The sequence below is a fragment of the Mastomys coucha genome, unplaced genomic scaffold, assembly GCF_008632895.1.
Source record: "Mastomys coucha isolate ucsf_1 unplaced genomic scaffold, UCSF_Mcou_1 pScaffold8, whole genome shotgun sequence".
Lineage (NCBI taxonomy): Eukaryota > Metazoa > Chordata > Mammalia > Rodentia > Muridae > Mastomys > Mastomys coucha.
In genome coordinates, this window is record NW_022196914.1 from 37,118,937 (window position 1) to 37,138,167 (window position 19,231).

Genomic DNA, 19,231 nt, shown 5'->3' on the forward strand with positions numbered 1-19,231 from the left:
AATAAAAATGAATAAGACCACAGCCCTTGATTTTAAACAACTCAGTCTGGTGGGGGGAAAGACATAAATCAGAACCCAGTGTTCAACTTAGTAAAGAAGCAGTAAAGGGTGTGGGGATTGTGGGGACCCAGAAAAGGAACAAGTAAACCCACCTCACTAGAGAAGGCTGAGCTTCCTTATGGGGGGAAATGTCCTGAGCTGAGTCATAAGTGAAAGAAATGTCACCAGAAGGTAAACAAGAAGCAGAGACTCAGCCCAGTGTTTTCTGATGGCACAGTGCTGCCTCTGAGATGGAGGGCACTATGGCGAGTGACGCCCAGTTCAGCTGCTGTAGATGTAGAGAACTCTGGATGCCTAAAAAGGCATTTTGATTACCACTCTTGGATAGCTACATAAAAAAGTATCAATGGTGTATGGGACTGATGTGTTCAGACTGGCATTCGAGGATAGTTTTGACTTAAAACCTGAGTGATTCAGGTACTCATACCTGAATGATTTAAGGATAGGACTGAGAAGGGATCAGGAAAAAACAAAAAAAACAAAAAACTGAAAGACAAAAGACATTGTCAAAGGCATGAGGGGATCTTAACCAAAGCAGGGGAGATAAATGAAAACATGTATTTAAGAAATAATTGGGCAACAATATGTACTAACTAGTACCCTCAGAGCTCCCAGGGACTAAACCACCAACCAAAGAGTACACATGGTGGGACTCATGGCTCCAGCTGCATATGTAGTAGAGGATGGCCAAGTAGGTCATCAATGGGAGGAGAGGCCCTTGGCCCTGTGAAGGTTCTATGCCCCAGTGTAGGGGAATGCCAGGGCCAGTAAGCAGGAGAGGGTCAGGTGGCAAGTGGGAGGAGGGGGGAGGGAGGAGGGTACAGGGGTTTGCTCTTGTTATTGTTTTTTGGTTTTTGGGGGGTTTTTGGTTTGGTTTTTTTTTTTTTAGGGGAAACTGGCAAAGGAGATATCGTATGACATGTAAATAAAGAAAATATCTAATAAAATAAAAAAAAAATAATTGGGGAGGAGAAGACGAACGTGTGATGGGTTCGAGCTGGGCCATCAAGGGTGGTTTGAGAAGGAGAGGTGTGGACACTAAGTCTTCAGGACAGGAGGGCCTTGGAGGATACTGTAGTGTTCTGGGAGATGATTCAGGGAGATGAAGACAGTTTAGTTCTTTTCTATGTCAGCATCAATTCTATGTAATGTATTCAGATTTTTTAAATGCTTTCTAAAATAAGAATGATGAGAGTTGCTGAACTCACTAGGAGGTTTTAGGTTTTGCTCCCAAAGACTTCATATGTGTAGTCTAGCCGTGACTGCATTTTGAACACACTACTTAGATTTTTCCCATGGCTCTCTCACTTTTTCTCCAAAAGCTGCTTTAGCATTTGGCTCAATTTTACATTTATTTTTAAATATAAATTTTTATTTTCTCATTCTCCTTAAGCCACATAATTTTCCCTGTATATCTCTTATTATCTATTATTTGCATCTTTCCCTTGCAGCTGCCCAGCCCACCCTCTTTCCTTTCCTGGAAATAGCCAGCTACTAACCAGCTTACTCGCAGGCACCTGGCGTCTTCTAAGTGATGTTAGCCATCAAGCTGCAAAGTGAGTCATGACAGAACTCACTTTGAAGCCCTTTTGTAGCTGTGAAACCAGCAGTGGTCAATTGTATTTACGATCTGTGCCCAGCTTGGTAGTGGCTTCAGCTGCATTAAGGTACTCAGTGTCAGTTCCAGGATGAAAGACAGCAAGGACAAGAGGGAGCTGGCAGGGGATTCATTTGTCTGCACACATTCAGGCAGTTTTATTCTCTAAGACAGAAGGCCATGTCATCATCTAGTTCTTTCTCGCATTCCTCACATTTAATAAGTCTACGAGTCCTATTGGCTGTTGTCACAAAATACATCAATTCCCAGTTCTCTGTCTCCTGCTCTTTCCCTCCACTATCACACTCCTAGAAAGATCTCACTTATTTTTATTCAACAGTATACCATAGAAACTCAAGCAGTACTCAGCATAATAGCACTCACTGAATTTTTGTGGGATAAATGAATGAAACTGTAGTTTTCCAGATAATACCAGTTATAAATATTATGATCAGTGTTTCCTCTAAAGTGGTGACAAGTTGAAAAGAACTCAGTATAAGGGTGAGCATGTCAAGCTAGGAAATAATTTTTCTAGCCAGTCTCTACCCCGCCAAAACAGCCACAGCAGCAAAGGCGTAGCTCAGTATTGCACTGCTATACTTTTTAACCCTGAACTACTTTTAAAATACACTGGGTCTATGTGAGGTATGTGGAGACTAGGAGAGAAAGCTAGGCTCTTTTCTTTTCTCTTCTTTAGCATACATCTTGTTAAGGAAGAAATCAAAGAAACAATTGAATTTATATTATCCTGTATTATTTATGTTAATTGCTACATGACATGACTTTTTTTGGATAACTTCCAGTATTTCTCTTTATGCCAGTTGCACTTGACATTTTACACCACTCTCATCAACAAAAGTATTGGTCATGAACTTCCAGAGCTTTTTAGCATATATTAGAAACTCTTAGCCTCTGCCCTTAGATTTCCCTTGTGTTTCTATATTTAATTTTTTTCTATTGCCATTAAAGGCTATCTACTTCGTACTTCTGCCTCCAGCATTGCTTTGTACATCTGGGTTGTTCTGAGGCCATTTTCCTTTCCTCCCCAAAACCTGTCAAATTGGACCTACAGTCAGAACAGCAGCTCTCATTTGTGTTGTGGCTTTCAGGTCGAGGGTTCTATTTTCTATTCTAATTCTGGGTTATCTATTCTTCCCCAGGACTGTGGGATCTGTATAGTGCATGCATCTCTAAACCATTTTCTAGATTCTTAGGAAATCAGAATCATCAGAAGTCTGAGGAGAATTTGAAAGCAACAGATATTTCTAATGCTTAGATGCTTACAGCAAGTTTCACCTAGATTTAAGCTTAGTGTACAGTCTACACAGCATAGAGTTGAGTGATATGTATACCAGTCAGATGAGACTAAGAGACATGCTGGCTTTCTGAGATTCTGCAGAGGTGGAAGAGATAGACTTTTAGGTCACACTAATTGGAAAATGACTCTTTAGTTCAAAAGATCTACAGCCAAGAGAGTCGTTTTGTTTAACCTGGCATTTCTCAAACTTACTTGATGATAGAATTCCCATTTTAAATAAAACTTTTCAGCATACTTTGGAAATACTGGTGGAAAGAAAGCAGACACCAGTTCTAGTTCTGCCTGAGACATTAATCAACATTTTTACTCACTCAGCAAATACATATCGAGTGACTACTTTGCTCTGCACCATTCAAGATGCTGGCAGTACATTCACAAGCACACAAAGGCATCTGTCTTAGCACAGCTTATATTCTAGAGGGGGAAGAAATACCATAAACATAATATGTTAGTATTAAAAGGTAATGAGTGTTTCAGAAAGCAATGGAGCAGAGAAAGTGGTCTGAGAGTATAGGGGTGGCAATTTTAAACATGAATATGACCTTAACAGTTTACTGAGCCTCTTTGTCTCTAATTTATAAAATGAAGGATTTGAAAAATGATCTGGACTCCCCTGGTCCTGTGGTTCAACTGAACATCCCCAAGAACTCAGGTACCAACTACTTTTAAGCAGATATCAGTGTGCATGTGCACGCGTTTCAGCAGTGCATGCTTGCACTTCTGCCCTAGATCCTTAAGATAGCAGGCCTGTGACTGATGTTGAAATGACCTTTCAGACAGTACTTTATTGCCACATGCCTGCGCCTGTATCTGAATAATTAGAAGCTTTGACTTAAGACACTGTGGAATACAGCGCCTATGTTAATTATAAATGTCTGAAAGTTTCCTGAAACTTTTTCTTTGTAGCTTTTTATCGAAAACATACTGCAGTTGGAGAGGAAGGTTGTGGATTGTGAACCTAAGTCTTTGATGTTTAGTTTCTTGGTTTTGGAATGAAAATTAATAACTACTTTCCCAATTATATGGATATGGTGATATATTTCTATATCCTTCATACTAAATAAGAAACTGAAATCACACAATATTTAATACTTTCTAAATAATATTTTTTTTCTCAAGGTACAAATTAGATGTAGTTTATTTATGTATAAGTATCAAAGTATGCCCTCAAGAATGAAATGGCTCTACAAAGTAGCACTTAGGTCTACAGCTGGCAAGTCTGTTTAGCACTGTAGCCCCGTAAGCAGGAAAACTGACACTGGAAAAAGCAGGTTATGTATGACAGAGCAGGTGTGGGACAATTAAACTAGGAGGACCCAGTGAAGGCCACATTTGGGAGGGCTCTGAGTGTTTCTTTAGTTCAGGGCCAATACAGAGAGCTCAAGTTTCGGTAGAACTGGAGATAGGGCACTGTTCTGCTTTGACATCTAGGAGTTTTGTCTCACGGTTTACTTAAAGAGTACCTTCTTTTCATTTTCTTAAGAACCAGCCTTCTAATTGGTGGCACACAAGAAGCAGCAGGGTGTGGGGAGGATGTATGCTGTTTGCATGGACTTAGGATCAGCCTTGAGGACTGGGCTAACTACCATGGGAAATCAGTTCTGAGTCCAAATTTAGAAGCAATCTTACAATCCCTTGGTGAGAGAGGAACGTCTCAATTTTAATTTTAAGTATTTTAAGCTTTTCATCTAATCAGGGTCTAGAGTCGTTAAGGACTCATGATCTACTTGAGACTTGTAGCTGGATGCCATAAGTTTTATCATTTCCATTTAGAGAAAGAAAAAGAAATAAATGTGAATAAGCCATAATGTATATTCTGTGGCTCATATATTCTTGCTTATCTTTTCTGCTTTCTAGTTTTCTCATCAGAAGTTCTAAGATTGAAATGAGGGCACAAAGCAAAGTAACTCTTTTTGTTTGAAATAGATACTTTTTTTTTAAAAGACAGGTTTCTTTTCTATAGAAGTCAGTGAAATCTGAATCCTGAATTCTGTTTTAAGACTACAACTTACCTGTTTTTAACCCAACCTTTCTGCATTGCTCTTTGGCTTTTCTGAGTAGGCAATTCTTGCTTACTGAGTCTGTGCACTGTATTTTATCTGTCAGTATCTCTGGCCTCCCTCTAGATGCCAGTACTATCTTCCCAGACCTCCTAGAAAGGTAGCCAAATCAACCCTTGTTCCATTTCATGGTGGCTTACAACCATATGGAATGGAATCTGATCCTCTCTTCTGGTATGCATGAAAACAGAATACTCATATACACAAAATAAATAAATCAATCACTTAAAAGATATATAAGCTAAAATCTAATAAATAGGACAAATCTTCTATACTCTCAACAGAAAAGTGGTATTGTATTTCTAAGTCAGAGATACACAAAAGAGAAACCTTACGCTCCTGACATGGCAATGAGGCCTCAACCTCTATGAAAGTCTCCCTAACAGTCAGGTTCTGCAAATTGAGATAGAGGTTTAGAATTGAGAGTGGATAGAAGTTAGAACTCATGGTTGAGGAGGATTTCATTCAGAGGTCCAGACCTTTCCAACCTTTCACTTCCTCTCCCAGGCCTTAAGTGGAGGCTTTGGGCTGTGGTGTTTCTCTGTCAGCAAGACCCTGCTCCTCTCAGGGAAAAGAAACAAATGAACACCATATCAGTATGCGCGTATACCAGCGTAAAGGTGGGATTTAGGTACTTCTGGGTTCAGTACTAGCATCCTTGCTTCTTGCCTTCCCCAGAAATACAGGATTGAGGTGAGATATATATATATATCTTTATAATATATAAATATATTTATATTTATATATATATATATACACATACACACACACACACACACACACACACACACACATATGTGCCACCGAGGGATGGTAATTAAGCTCAGTAAGTATCTACAAACATAATAAATTAAGATGGGTTCACAAAGGTACTGCATTTTAGAAATATGAGAGAATTAGAGAGTAACTATAGGCCCACCAAGATAAATTTCTAGAGTAAATAATAAATGTGGAGACTTGGTTCTTCAGGAATTAGCACTAAAGAGGCCAATACCATTGGAATTGTTGGATAATACCTGTATGGGTTATCTGATACACAGCAGCCTTTCTGGCTCTAGACAAATCTTAGAAGGCATGTTGCCATGTTTCTTCAAGTTTTTATTTCTTGAAGAGTTATTTACTACATGACTACCATTGCCAGACAGCAGACATCGATCTATTCTTACCTTTTCTTCCTTCTTCTGGAAGTTGAAGAAGGTAGCTCTAACTTTCCTACTTTATTGAGCTTCTCTACATGGCTTGAGTCAGCATGTCCTCTTCACAGGCAGGGATGACACAGGGATGCATTCACTGGGACATCTATGGGTGTGCCATGTGTGTAGAGCCAGTGCCCTCTGCTTTGTATCCTTCCAGTAACAACAGAGAGGGCTCAATAATATGAGCTGCTTGGGTATTACAAAACATGATGTCCCTTCTCCCTCATCTACTATGTAACTAAGACCCAGTGTGTTTGGACGCTAGAAGGTATTGGTTCATGTTTTACATGCCTGTATATCCTTATTCTTAACCATCTCCTAACACAGTGACAGCCTTTGTAAATCAAAGAGAAGAAAAGTTTTAGGTACTAAGAAAGGAGGAACAATTGATAGAAGATTCTAATGACACAAGTTTCTGAGCTCCTACCATAAACAGGAAGTCTATGTGATTCAGAGCCTGGTGTCAAAAGAAACCCTTGCTGGTAGGCATTCTATTTCTCACCTAGCAGGGAATCAAGAACTTGAGCAAGGCCTCAGAAAACCACCTAGCTAAATATCTATAATCCCAACACTTGGGCATTAGAAGCAGGAAGATTAGGAGTTCAAGGCCTGCCTCAACTTATATGAGTTAAAGACCAGCCTAGCTATCTGAGACCCTGTCTCAAAAGCAAACAGAAAAGCATGTCTGCCCATGTCAGAGTGTTGCCCAGGGCCTAGATTGGGAAGGACTTGTTGACTCTGTTGCATAAATATGACACTGAATGAGGGATGGTTGGAACATCAAGATATGTCCTAGCTACACTCTTGCCTTGTGTTACTAGTTATTTTTCAAAAGTACTATTCAAAAAAGTAAGAATTATGAAATGTGTTTATGTTAGGACAGGAGAAGATTAGACTGTGGAATATACCTCAGAGACCATTATATTATCTAGAAACTATTCACCAGGGTTCATATGAAGAGGAGTGATTACCCACACTTACGGGTAGAAAGGAAGCAAATTGTGATGAGTTCTAGGCATGCTTGTCGTGTTGCTTGAACTATTTGGTCATTTACATGCTATGAAGATGTGTATGTATCAAAGGTTATAACAGGGATCGCTTGAACAACCAGCAGGGCAGAACTGCATAAGCACTGAGGTATTTTTCTCTTTCCCACCTTTCAGCTTATGAAAATTCCCAAAAATGATCCCTTCAGTGAAGTCCACAACTTTAACTTCTACTTGTCAAACGTGGGGAAAGATAACCCTCAGGGCAGCTTTGACTGCATCCAGCAAACACTCTCGAGGTGAGTACTGCTTAAAATGTGCTAAGTACTGCTTGTTCTTAGTTAAAAAAAAAATGTGTATTAACTAGTCATGTGATGTTAATTTAATTTAACTACATAGCTCATTTATTTAAACATATTAGCCACCATATGTACTAGAAAATGTGTGTGTCACTGGAGTATAGTCAGAAAAGTTACAGAATTCAAAAATACTACAAAATGAGTTTTTAAGTTAAAATCAATTTTGAAAATTTTTTTTAACATTCATTGTATTTAAGAGCAGATGTCTTATATAGTACTCAAGGTGTTGTGTAAAAGTAAGGTGGAAAAATATGCGTCCTGCATACCTTCTTTCTGCTCCTCTGTTGCTCTAGAATGTCTTTTTTTTTTTTTCTGTTTTGTTTTGTTTTTTGAGGCAGGGTTTCTCTGACTAGCCCTGGCCATCCCGGAACTCATTCTGTAAACCTGGCTGGCCTTGAACTCAGAGATCTGCCTCCTCTGCTTCCCAAGTGCTGGGATTAAAGGCGTGTGCCACCACCGCCTAATAAGACTTCTTTTAGTTTTATTGCACAGGCTGCTAGATACAAGACAGTAATTGCAATAAAAATGTAAGAAAAAATTGAAGACAAAATAAAGGCAAAAGACTAGATGCCTACCTAGGTGCCATGACTCCCTCGCCTACTTTGACTCAAGAATCAATGAGCCATTTGCTTGCTTGCTGTGGTTGTTTGTGATAAAGTGGGAGCCCTTGTGTAGGAGTTTAATACCCAGCTCCCCATGGTATAAGGCTTTGGCACTGAGGCACAGTGCTAACACCTGTCACTGTTTGCGGTTCATCTGCATAGCTGAGTCTATAAGGACTGCTATCAGAAGGAGAGCTGAAACAGGAACTGCCTTCCTGAAAGTTCCAAGTTGCTATTTCCACCTAGCTTAAACTACCTGAGTATATATTGGTGTTGCTTTAAAATAATCTCCCCTAAATGAGCTATATATGTTACAGATTATACATCCTTTTATGTTCCTTTCACTTCCATATTTACTGGCTAGAATAACCAACTCTAAGGGTCTCTAACAGGTGACTTATCCACAATTACATAACTATGTTAGTTTGTGGCCGGGCAAAAGGAGAACTGAGTCCTCGAAACTTCCACCCAGTGCTCCTTATATAGCAGAGGTATGCCAGTGTCTGATTATGGTGCCATCACCTGAGAGACTTTTGTTTTCAGGGTGTTAAATTTTAGTTTACACCTATACCACATCATTTTATAAAGTACCCTGGAATATACCGAAGGAATTGAATTGAACTCTGCCCCTGAGGAATCTTAAAAATTCCTTTCTTCAAAACTATATCACTTCATAATCATATGTTATATAGTAACAAGTAATACACATTTGGCTCAATGGTTAAAATTTTTCTGTTAGTAAACCTTAAAAAACCTTGAGTTTCCGGCCGGGCAGTGGTGGTGCACGCCTTTAATCCCAGCACTTGGGAGGCAAAGGCCTGGGCTACAGCATGAGTTCCAGGACAGCCAAGGCTATACAGAGAAACCCTGTCTCAAAAAAAAAAAAAAAAAAACTTTGAGTTTCATCTCCAGGACCCTTCTAGTGGGAAAAGGAAACTGACTCCAAGTATCTCTCTGACTTACTCACACACCATAGCATGCATACATCTGCAAGGACACACACACACACACATAAATTTTATTGTAAAATATATTTAAATAGGTAATATGGTTTTAGTCTTATATAATATATACACTATATATTTATATTGTACTTACTTAGCAAAAGAACTTAGAGATTGATTATATACAAAACTGTCTGATACAGCAAGAGAAGAGAAACAAAAAAAAAAAAAAAATGGGTGAGAAAATTCAGGCAAATCCATTAGTGTCCCTTTCCACCAGAAATCAAAAGTACTAAAATGTTTAGTTCTCAATTAGGCATGGTGGTACACACTTTTGATCCTATCACTCAGAAGCAGGAACAGGCTGATCTCTGTGACTTCCAGGACAGCCCAGGATATGTAGAGAGACCCTATCTCAGAACAAAAACAAAACCTTTTAGTTATCAGTCTGGCAAGTAAGTTACCTGTAATCTGGATCCATCATTTCTAGTCTTAACTTATAATGGTGCCATGTCTTCAAAAGCCCCAGCTTTCTCAGCACAGCCTGTGCTCACAATAGAAGCTCAGTAAGTGGATATTCAGCAAATGCTAACTAGTCTCCTTTGTTATCTGTCTCCAACTTCAAAACTTCAACACATATAAAATGGCGGAAATCTCAAGTCAAAATTACCATTCAAAGATTCCTTAAATGTACTTACACACAAGCTTATTGAAAATACGTAGTTGGAGGCAGACAGTAATGCCTACTCACCTGTGGGAAACAGTGATCCAGGCCAAAGAGCAGCAAAACTCATAACTGTACCACGTGCTGGAATCTCTCCAGTTTCAACTAAGTTAAAAGGCACAAGTAAAGAATCTGGAGAGGAGCTGCAGCCTAGCCAGATAAATAAGCACTGCTTAACTTGCATGTAAAATCTATACATCATCCTTGTTCTTACCACGTATGTGTCCCTTAGTAAGAAACAGTGATGCTACAACAGACTCCCTGATGCCAGACTTTCACTTCATTAAGTTCTCTCTCCAGCAGTTAGACCCACCTCTTGGTCCTCTTTGATTGGTTTATCAGTATTCAAAGATACCCAAGTCTCCCTTACTTAAAAAAATAGCAATCAAGATACAAAAACCACTCTCCTTTGATGCACTTCTCCACCCGAAGCCTGGCCTCAGTACCCCCATCTCACTATAAGTGATGCCTTTAAGTGGGCAGTGCCTTTCCTTGCCCCTAAAGCCAGTACTTATGAGTGTCGTGTAACTCTCAGCTCTGGGCTACTTTCTCACACTGCTCCCCACCCTCTGCTCGTGAAGCACTGTCCTCATTGCTCCCACTGTACATAACACTCCAGGCATTTTAGCTGCCCCTTGTAAGACTCAGTCCTCCCTTCCTGTTTGTGTTAACCACTGCCCTCTCTGTCCTGCAACCTGCCCCTTTGTTAGTGCAGTAGATGGGCCGCTATTGCTAGTGACCTGGACATGATCTTTATTTTGCCTTTCTCCCTCCTCCTCTCTCCCATGTCTAATTACTGGTCAAACCCCATCAGTTTCGCCTCCTCCAGATCTCAGGAGTCAGCTTACTTGTCTGCATTCTGACTATTATGCTCTTGTTCAAACCCCTAACTGGTTTCACATGCTTACCCCTCCCCTGCATTCCTCTTCTTCTGAGTCTATTCTCCATCTATCTTTATCTTTCTCGTCTCTGTTTTCATTCTCTTGATCTCTTCAGAATCCATAGCATGGCCCTGCATGATACACTTTCATTCTGACTTCGGTCTCATGTCCAGTTACCCTTGCCAGAGAATATCAGCTCTTTGAAGACTGTTAACTTATTTTAGCTGCTGATTGTAGGATGGGATTCTTGTTTGCCTCTCTTGTGAAAAGGAAAGTCATATCTAACAAAGCCACTATCTTGCCTGACAGCTCTGGAGCCTCCCAGCTCAATTGCCTGGGATTTATACAAGATAAAATTACAGTGTGTGCAACAAATGATTCCTATCAGATGACTCGAGAAAGAATGACCCAGGCAGAGGAGGAATGCCGTAATCGAAGCACAAAAGTTATCAAACCCGGTGGACCATATGTAGGTTTGTATAGATGTATTTCTCCATCACATTGGTTGACTGGACTAACTCAAGATGACTGTAGGTAAATACTGGTAATACTAAGAATGAAAACACAAAAATTAATCTTCAGGACATTTTATATAACATGATCCAAAAAGAAGTCATTTTCCCCTTTTAGGCTGCTGGTAAATTAAAGAACATAGTTTAAAGTTTTATGACTTTTATAATTATGGAACCTTCTGTTGCCTGTTTATTATTATTATTTTGCAGTACTGAGATCTGGTAATGAGATCGAATCTTTTGTGTTTTCTTTGTCATTGGATGATATAAGTTCAGTGATGGACAGTGTGGTTCCTGTTTGTACTTTTATAGAGCTATTTTTATGTCAAAATCTATTAAACAAACAAGCTGATGACCTCATTGTTACATATTTTGCTTGTCTTTTCAGAGGATTATTATACAATAATGAATTTTTATTATAAAAGTATAAAATGTGCTTATGACAAAGCAACAGGATGATGATTTAATCAATACCGGGCCCCAACCCCATCATCTTTATCATCAGTTTGCTCAAATACGTGCATCAGATGGCAGGGAAGTTAGACCAGATCAGCAAGATGAGTGTCTCTTTTATGAGAAGTGTCTTGAACCTTTAATAAGTCAGTTTACAGTGATTAGCAAGATCAGAATTCTAGAGAGAACAGAAGCTATTCAAGTCTCTGGTCAGTTTTGTAGTTCAAACAAGGCACTATAGTCCAAATAAGGAATGGATATGAATTTGGAAATGTAAATGTTTCCAAACAGTTTCTTACAGACCCAAATCCCTTAAGCAACACCTTCCTGGATTTGATGTGGCTGCTCTGGTTTTACATTGCTGATCTAGCCATGCTGCACTCAACTTTGAGAGGCTCCACAGTGCCTTTAACAAGTGTCTTTGGAACAAAGCCAATTCTCCTGGGACTTGGAGCTCAGCTTAGATACATTTAGTTTGGTTTAACAACAATTCATAGCTTCCCCAGGCATCTGTACCCATAGGACCCAGTACCCTGACTAGTAAGTTACTAACAATGACTTTTTTTTCTTCCCTTTCCTGTGGAGTGAAGTAACAAATCTCAGCCATCTATCTTTCTTTTCTCCTTATTAAATAACTTAATTAGTGGACCATATTAATAAGCTAAATCTCAAATTATTTTTTCAGTCCATAAGATCTTTCTCCACTTAACATTTGAACTATAAAGTGTAAATTATCTATCAACTGTTTTTAAAAGTGTTGCTTTAATCTAATATCATTTTATAAGCAATGATTTTAGATTAAATGTATAAAACACTCGAATCATCAAAATGATTTTCCCCCTAATATAACTAGCTGCAAACTCTTACCTAGACTTATTCTAAAGCTTGAAAATCAGCAGACACTCCTATACTTTCCCAATGATTGGTACTTATCCCCTGTGTTGGTGATATATTTTGTTAGTGTAGGGACTAAGAACAATTCACTTACAGTTTATATAACCGGCTAAGAAGGTGGATAGGCTGGGTTGCTTACTTGCTTTAAAGAATCTCACTCTGTAGTCCAGGGCACCCTGGAATTTACTATGTCAAACAGGCTGGTTTTCAATTTGCAAAACCTCCTGCCTGCCTCTGCTTCATGAAAGCTAGGATTGCATGAGCCCCTGCACTCAGTTCATATAACAAACATTTCAACATCCAGAATCTCTCCGACTATGTATGTTCTAATGATACCAGGAATTTTAGAGTTCCCAAGGTTTCTTATAGGGATTGTAATTTCCATATATCTTAGGGGTAACCCAATCTAAGTTTATCAAAGATTAAATCTAACCAAAATTCTCTCTCTCTCTCCCTCTCCCTCTCTGTTTCCCTCTCCCCCTCCCTCCCTCCCTCCCTCCTTCCCCCCTCTCTCTCCCTCCCCTCCCCTCTCTCTCTGTCTCTGTCTCATCAGAGCCCCACATTATCTCTGCCATCCTCAAGTGTCTCTTCATTCTTTTCCTCCCAGCTCTGTCCTCTGCCCACTCATTCTCCCTGTGCTCTCACAGTACTGTGATCTGAAATCCTGCCATGAACCCCCTCAGCCATTTTTCTCCAAATCACTTAACCCCAGCTCTTTTTAATGTCCCTTAATATGGCCTGCGTCACAAGCTTTTAAGTATTTGTGGTGTAATCTCTGGACTGCTTCTAGTTTCTCACCTCAGAGTTTAAAATAGTGTTGTTAGTCAAAACCAGATAAACTCTAGGATACCATTGGGTTTACTGTTTACCAAGTTTTACTCTACCTGGCTATGTCGCATTTGAGGTTTGTCTATTGTCTGTTCTTTACCACTTGATCCTTTCCTGCTGGGCAGCTCCATTTGTATTTTCCTACTTTTTATAATGCCTGGCTTACTCAGTTCTTTAAGATGTTAGTGAATCAACCTATAGTGCTAATATTACTCAATACTTATTGAGTGCTCGTTATGTATAAGGTGCATGTTAGTACTGTGTATGTAGTTCCTCATCTGACTCTCGTGATTATGAAACAGATTACAACCATTTTACACACTTTACACATCAAATTGTTGGGCTCAAAAAAAATTAATGATAATGAGCATGTACTCATGATCAAATTGTATTCTCATTCATAAACAGCAGGAGTTACCAGTTTAGCTTATAATTGAGTGTACCATGTAAACTAACACCAAATGCTTACCTATGCCAGCCTAGGTACCTGCAGACTTGCAGAACAAGGTTCCTTTCAATGGTATGAGCCTGGGTGGAGGCAGGCAAGAGTCATGCTGGTCCTGCAGTGGTGTGGTATGGCATAGTGCCAGGCTGGGCCTCTGCCAGCTGAGCTAGGCCTCAAGCCAAGCCTAAGGATGAAGTCTGCTCTGCTAGGAGTCTAGGGGTCACCTGGCCTGGTTTCCTGGGCTGCAAGCTTCTGAAACTCTCCTGTGGGAAACAAAGAGCAAACCCTGGTTGTCTGGAGAGGAACCACGCATGCTTTTACTTGGACAACATGATGGTTACTTCTTCCACTCTAGTCCTGAATGTTTCTGTCTGTAGTGAACATTTTCCATAAGAAAAATGTTACTAATCCCCACTACTTTGTTTTTAGAAAATTATTAGATAGGCTCTACCTAACTTCTGGAATTTTGTTGAATTACAAGTCTTTGTATATATTGATACTTACGTAGGTGTACAAAATAACCCAGCACATCTGATAGTGGTGATTCTTTTCCCAATTTCCCCACTATCCTTATTTTTGATGAGTTAGCATATATAGAGTATCTGAACTAGAGAACATCTAAACATCTGTTCTGGCATTGTTGTGCCTGATACATTTTATATGTATAATAGTGTGTGTGTGTGTGTGTGTGTGTGTGTGTAATAAACCTTGTAAAAAGTACCACGGGTGCCAAATGGTACAAGCAGACACTACTGCATAGATTAGGTATTTAGGCAGAGTTGAAGCCATCCCTGCTGATAGTGTCTACAAAGCATGGCTTCCTTGCTCCTGTCTTTCTAATGGCCCACATTAACATTTTCTTTCACATTGCTAACTCACAGCCACTGCTGAAGGGTAAATAACTTTACCATCTAGTACTAAATGAAGGAACTACAGATGAACTCATAGATGTAACTGTGTGTCAGATATAACCCCAGTTTAGCCAACCCTGTTGGTACCAAACACTGCTGCTGTATATAATGGAGCCCAGGGAATTGATTAGCAGTTGGGTCTGGGAAGAGAATTAACTTTTCCCACAGGCTTTATTAAAAAGGGCCTTTCTGAGGCAAATATTAAAAATACAAATACAACTGCCCTGACTCCTTTGAACTTACCATCTTCCCACTTCACTTTTTCTTTAGCATCTCAATTCTATCAATGTTTATGGCACTAAGTGTTCTTCATCTGTAGCATCTCTTTCATTAATCTTGGGGTCTTCTTCCTGATTGAAAAGGCACAAAAGACTTAGAGGGACAGCAAGCAAATGATATTTAAATGTAATTCCGTGCCAGTGTTATTAGGTTATTGGGTTTTAAGTAGTTCATTCAACCACTTGAAAGGGACACTCACCCCACTGCCAGCCATCTGAGGGAGGAGTGAAGCTGGGGTGTTGGGAGCAGGTACCAGAAGACCACCACTAGGGCTGTTAGGACTCAGCCCTCTCCCTCATCAGAATCCAATTTTTAAATCAATTATCACACTCCCTTTCCTCTTCAGGGCAAAATGAGCCTCCTTTATTTTCCTGTGCCTGCTTCTCAAGGGGAACAAGAAAACATAGCAACCTCTGGGGCCCATTTTGAGACCAAGGATCTGAAGTAGATCAAATAGAAACAGAATGCCGATCTGCCCCTCTTGAGCTGGCCTGAGTTCTGTCTCAATGACAGCTTTGTTGGGAAAAAAAGTTAAGCAAGTTCTTTCCTCCAGGAATTGGCAAATAGGAGGGAAGTGTGGCATTTAGTGTATTTCCTAAATTATCATGACACTGACCTTATTTTTTCTCCAGAAATTTCTGTTGGACAATCAAAGAATGTGATTTTTATACTGTCACAGCTGAGAAATGGTAGACCATAGGGTTTGCATTTAACGATGCCCATGTGTCCTTACTTGCTTGGACTGGCAGTCTGGCAATGTGGGAAAGTACAGACTGTGTTGACTCCTGCCCTTCTGCTTGCTGTCATTCACAGTCATTAGTACTGACTCATTCTGTTGGTGGAAAGCAGCCATAATAGCCCTGCCCTCACAGAGCTTACAGCCCAACATGAAACAATAGGAAAGCATTAGGCATTTATTCATAAAACCTTTCCCACCAAGAGGTACCACTGAGATTTGGGAGTAATCACGAACCTTCCCACTGTGCTAAGTAAGCATTTTACTATTTTGAGCATCTCCCACTGAAAACCCCAGATTTCTCTACTGTGAAATAGAGATAAGACTCACCTTTAAAATTTTACTGGCATGAAGCCCTTAGTATACAGAGCCTTCCCACCACCACACCATAGTCAGTGCATGATAAATATTAGTCCTTTTCCATCTGATGTTGATCTAGCGTACTCAAAATTATGAAATATGTAGAAAACAGCTGTCAGTCTATCTTTTAAACTTTACATAATTAAATTTAACTAGTTTTCTTATCACTAGGCAGTATTCCTTAGTGTTATGTTTCTTCACTGTACAGTAATTTCATCTGATATTTGCCATTACTTATGTCCTATTGGTGACGTATATCAGCTGACAGTTTCCTAGGAATGAGGTAGGCTGATACCGAAGTTCATCTGGGCCCAGGCTGGACAGAAACGCTAATGAGCCGAGTTCCTAGAGCTGATTTACCTTCAGACATGGCTCATGAGACTTGCTTTTACTTATTGGTCGTTTCTACTTTTTTAGTGTTATTCCTACCACAGTCACCCTGTTTGATGTGTCATTTCTAGTTCCCCCTCTACTTAGCCAGAGGAAATGGAGTTGGATGTAAGGTATAGTAAAAAAGTGAAGAGATTCTACTTTGGAAATGTTATAGGGATCTTATCCTGCTTTCTGTCCTTTACCAAGAAACAGTTACTGGAGACAAATAGGATGCTCTATCTGGATAGATTTGAATAGAGAGTTTACTAGGTCACTTCCGATGTTTTCTAGAAGTTGACATCTGCCATCTGTTAGTATTCTGCCCAGGCAGAAAGTGTTGCTGACACAAACGACACTGCCCCTAAGGGAGGGGTGTGTCTTCTTGGACCATTTTCTGTCTCTCTATCTGACCTGTCTCTATAGTTTATAAAGACGGATCTACTTGTCTTCTGAGAGTACGTGTGTTTGGTTGGTTTTATTTTACTTCTAAAATGTGTTGTTGTCTACTAAGAAGGACCATCTGGAATGTGCCTGGTAGATGTTGGTTCTAGTCCCTGTGGTGTCTGTGTCTATGAATTAATATAGTAATGCCCCGACTTAGGCAAGTGTGTCTCCTTATGAAATCTAACATGCATTTCTTCATGTTATTGTGAGGCAATATTGAATCCCTGTTTCTCTTCACCTCTTCTCTTTTAGAAATGATGTACATGCAGATTATACTTAAGATTATACTTATAGTACTTGATGTACTATAAGTAATGCAGGACAGCATTAAAATTATTTCTACCTTTCATCAAAGAATCACCAATGGAAATTTTTCTATTCTGTTGTTTGTATTATTAGTTATTGTCCATGCATAGCTAAATGGCAAAAGCACATCTATAATATTTATTTTAAGAAATGATCCTACTAAAAATCCGTACTCCATACTGTAGGTAACTTCATTAGAATACTTCCTGTATGTTTCTTTAGAGTAAAAATTGAAAAAAAATGACCTTTTTTTTTCTAGAAATAAAAAGTTACATAAATTGGGTTGTGGAAACTTCAGTGCTCATTAAATTACAGCACATAGATTTGTAATTATGTCTTTTCCACTGAACTTTAGGGAAAAGAGTGCAAATTCGTAAAGCTCCTCAAGCCATCTCGGACACAGTCCCTGAGAGGAAAAGGTCAATGCCCATGAACCCTGCAAATACAATTCGAAAGATGCACAGTGGCAGCAGTATCTCTCAGAGGCCGTACAGGGACAGGGTCATTCATTTACTGGCGCTAAAAGCCTACAAGAAACCTGAGTTGCTTGCCCGACTGCAGAAAGATGGTGTCAATCAAAAAGACAAGAACTCCTTGGGAACAATTCTGCAACAGGTGAGGACAACTCAGAGAATATCTGAGTACCTTCTGGTGAGGTTCACTCAAGCACTTGTTGATGGGCTGTAGACATAAGTTAGTTGATACAGTACTTCCCTAGTGTGCTTGAAACCCTTGGTTTGATCCCTAGTACCTCGTAAACAGGACATGCCTACAATAATAGCACTCGGGAGATGGAGGCATGAGAATCATCACAAGTTGAGGATCACCCTTAGCTACAGACTGAGTTATAGCCTCTGTAGGGCCCTTTCTTAAAAACAACAAACCCTCTGCCTGTTCTTGTTCATATTGTCACTATTTTTTAGACAGGGAATCTTCATGTAGAAATATAATTCTTGAGTAGTATTAAGTTAGAACATCTTGGGTTGCTTAGTTTTTAAGATGGGGGTTGCTTTGCTGATTCTCTTGCCTTAGCCTACTGAGTGCTGATAGTGTTGGTATGTGCCACTATGCCACCTAGCAGTTTCATTAAAAACTGATTGAAATGTGAGCATTTTTCTCATTTGGCTAAAACCAATTTTGTCCAAAATTTCACTACGAACTAGGGAAGTTTTTTGTTGTTTTAGTCTTACATTACCTCACTTATCACCTAAGTTTAACTGGTGAATAGAGGCAAAGTTGTATGGCATCCCCTCTTAATCATCAGTTGGCATTAGGCCTAGTAAATCATTTAGAATCCATCATGGCTTCCATATTCTTTGGAGCCCTCATTACTTCTTATTTTTTTGGCCATTGTATGTGCCAAGACCAGTCGTCATTTTCTTTAAGGGATATGAGAATTTCAGGATTAGATATGATCAGTTACCTTATAATCACAAGGTGCACTGTGAAGTGGGTGTTGGTTTTTGTTAAAGAAATGTTAAATAGTAATTTCCTATATTTTTCATATTTACTTTGGGTGGTAAGTATAAATTAACATTCAGCTCCATCATGAGTGTATTTGCTCTGTTATTTTTTTCTAAAAAATAATGACATTTCCAAAATTCTAAAATTTCATCAATTTTAAAACTTATGTATTTTATCTCATACTAAAGAAATAACAGTTTTAAGTCTATTTCATTCATTATTATCTTACATCCAAACACAATACTAAAGGTTATGAAGGAGTAGAACCATTGTCTACAGGTTGGGATTAGCTAGTCCCTCAGTTACTTGGGACAATCTTTATTTAACCCATTGAATACTGTTTGAAAGAAATTGTTTTGTTCTGTTTTGAGACAGGGTTTTTCCATGTAGCCCTGGCTGTCCTGAAACTTACTTTGCAGACCAGGCTGGCCTCAAACTCAAAGATTCACCTGCCTTTGCCTTCTGAGTGCTGGCATTAAAGGTGTATTCCACTACCACAT

At 39.3% G+C, this 19,231-nt stretch overlaps 1 protein-coding gene across 6 annotated transcripts in view; it reads left to right on the forward strand.

The window, feature by feature from the left end:
* Positions 1–19,231, forward strand: part of Ell2 (elongation factor for RNA polymerase II 2) — a 63,252-nt gene that overhangs the window by 29,743 nt on the left and 14,278 nt on the right. For 3 of the 6 annotated variants that reach the window (XM_031360514.1, XM_031360513.1, XM_031360515.1), the window contains exons 3-5: positions 7,395–7,516; positions 11,037–11,200; positions 17,623–17,882. In XM_031360514.1, the coding sequence (XP_031216374.1) occupies positions 7,398–7,516; positions 11,037–11,200; positions 17,623–17,882 (543 nt within the window). In that variant the 5' untranslated portion in view covers positions 7,395–7,397. The remainder of the gene's footprint in view (positions 1–7,394; positions 7,517–11,036; positions 11,201–17,622; positions 17,883–19,231) is intronic. The other 3 variants (XM_031360518.1, XM_031360516.1, XM_031360517.1) reach the window with 1 other exon arrangement.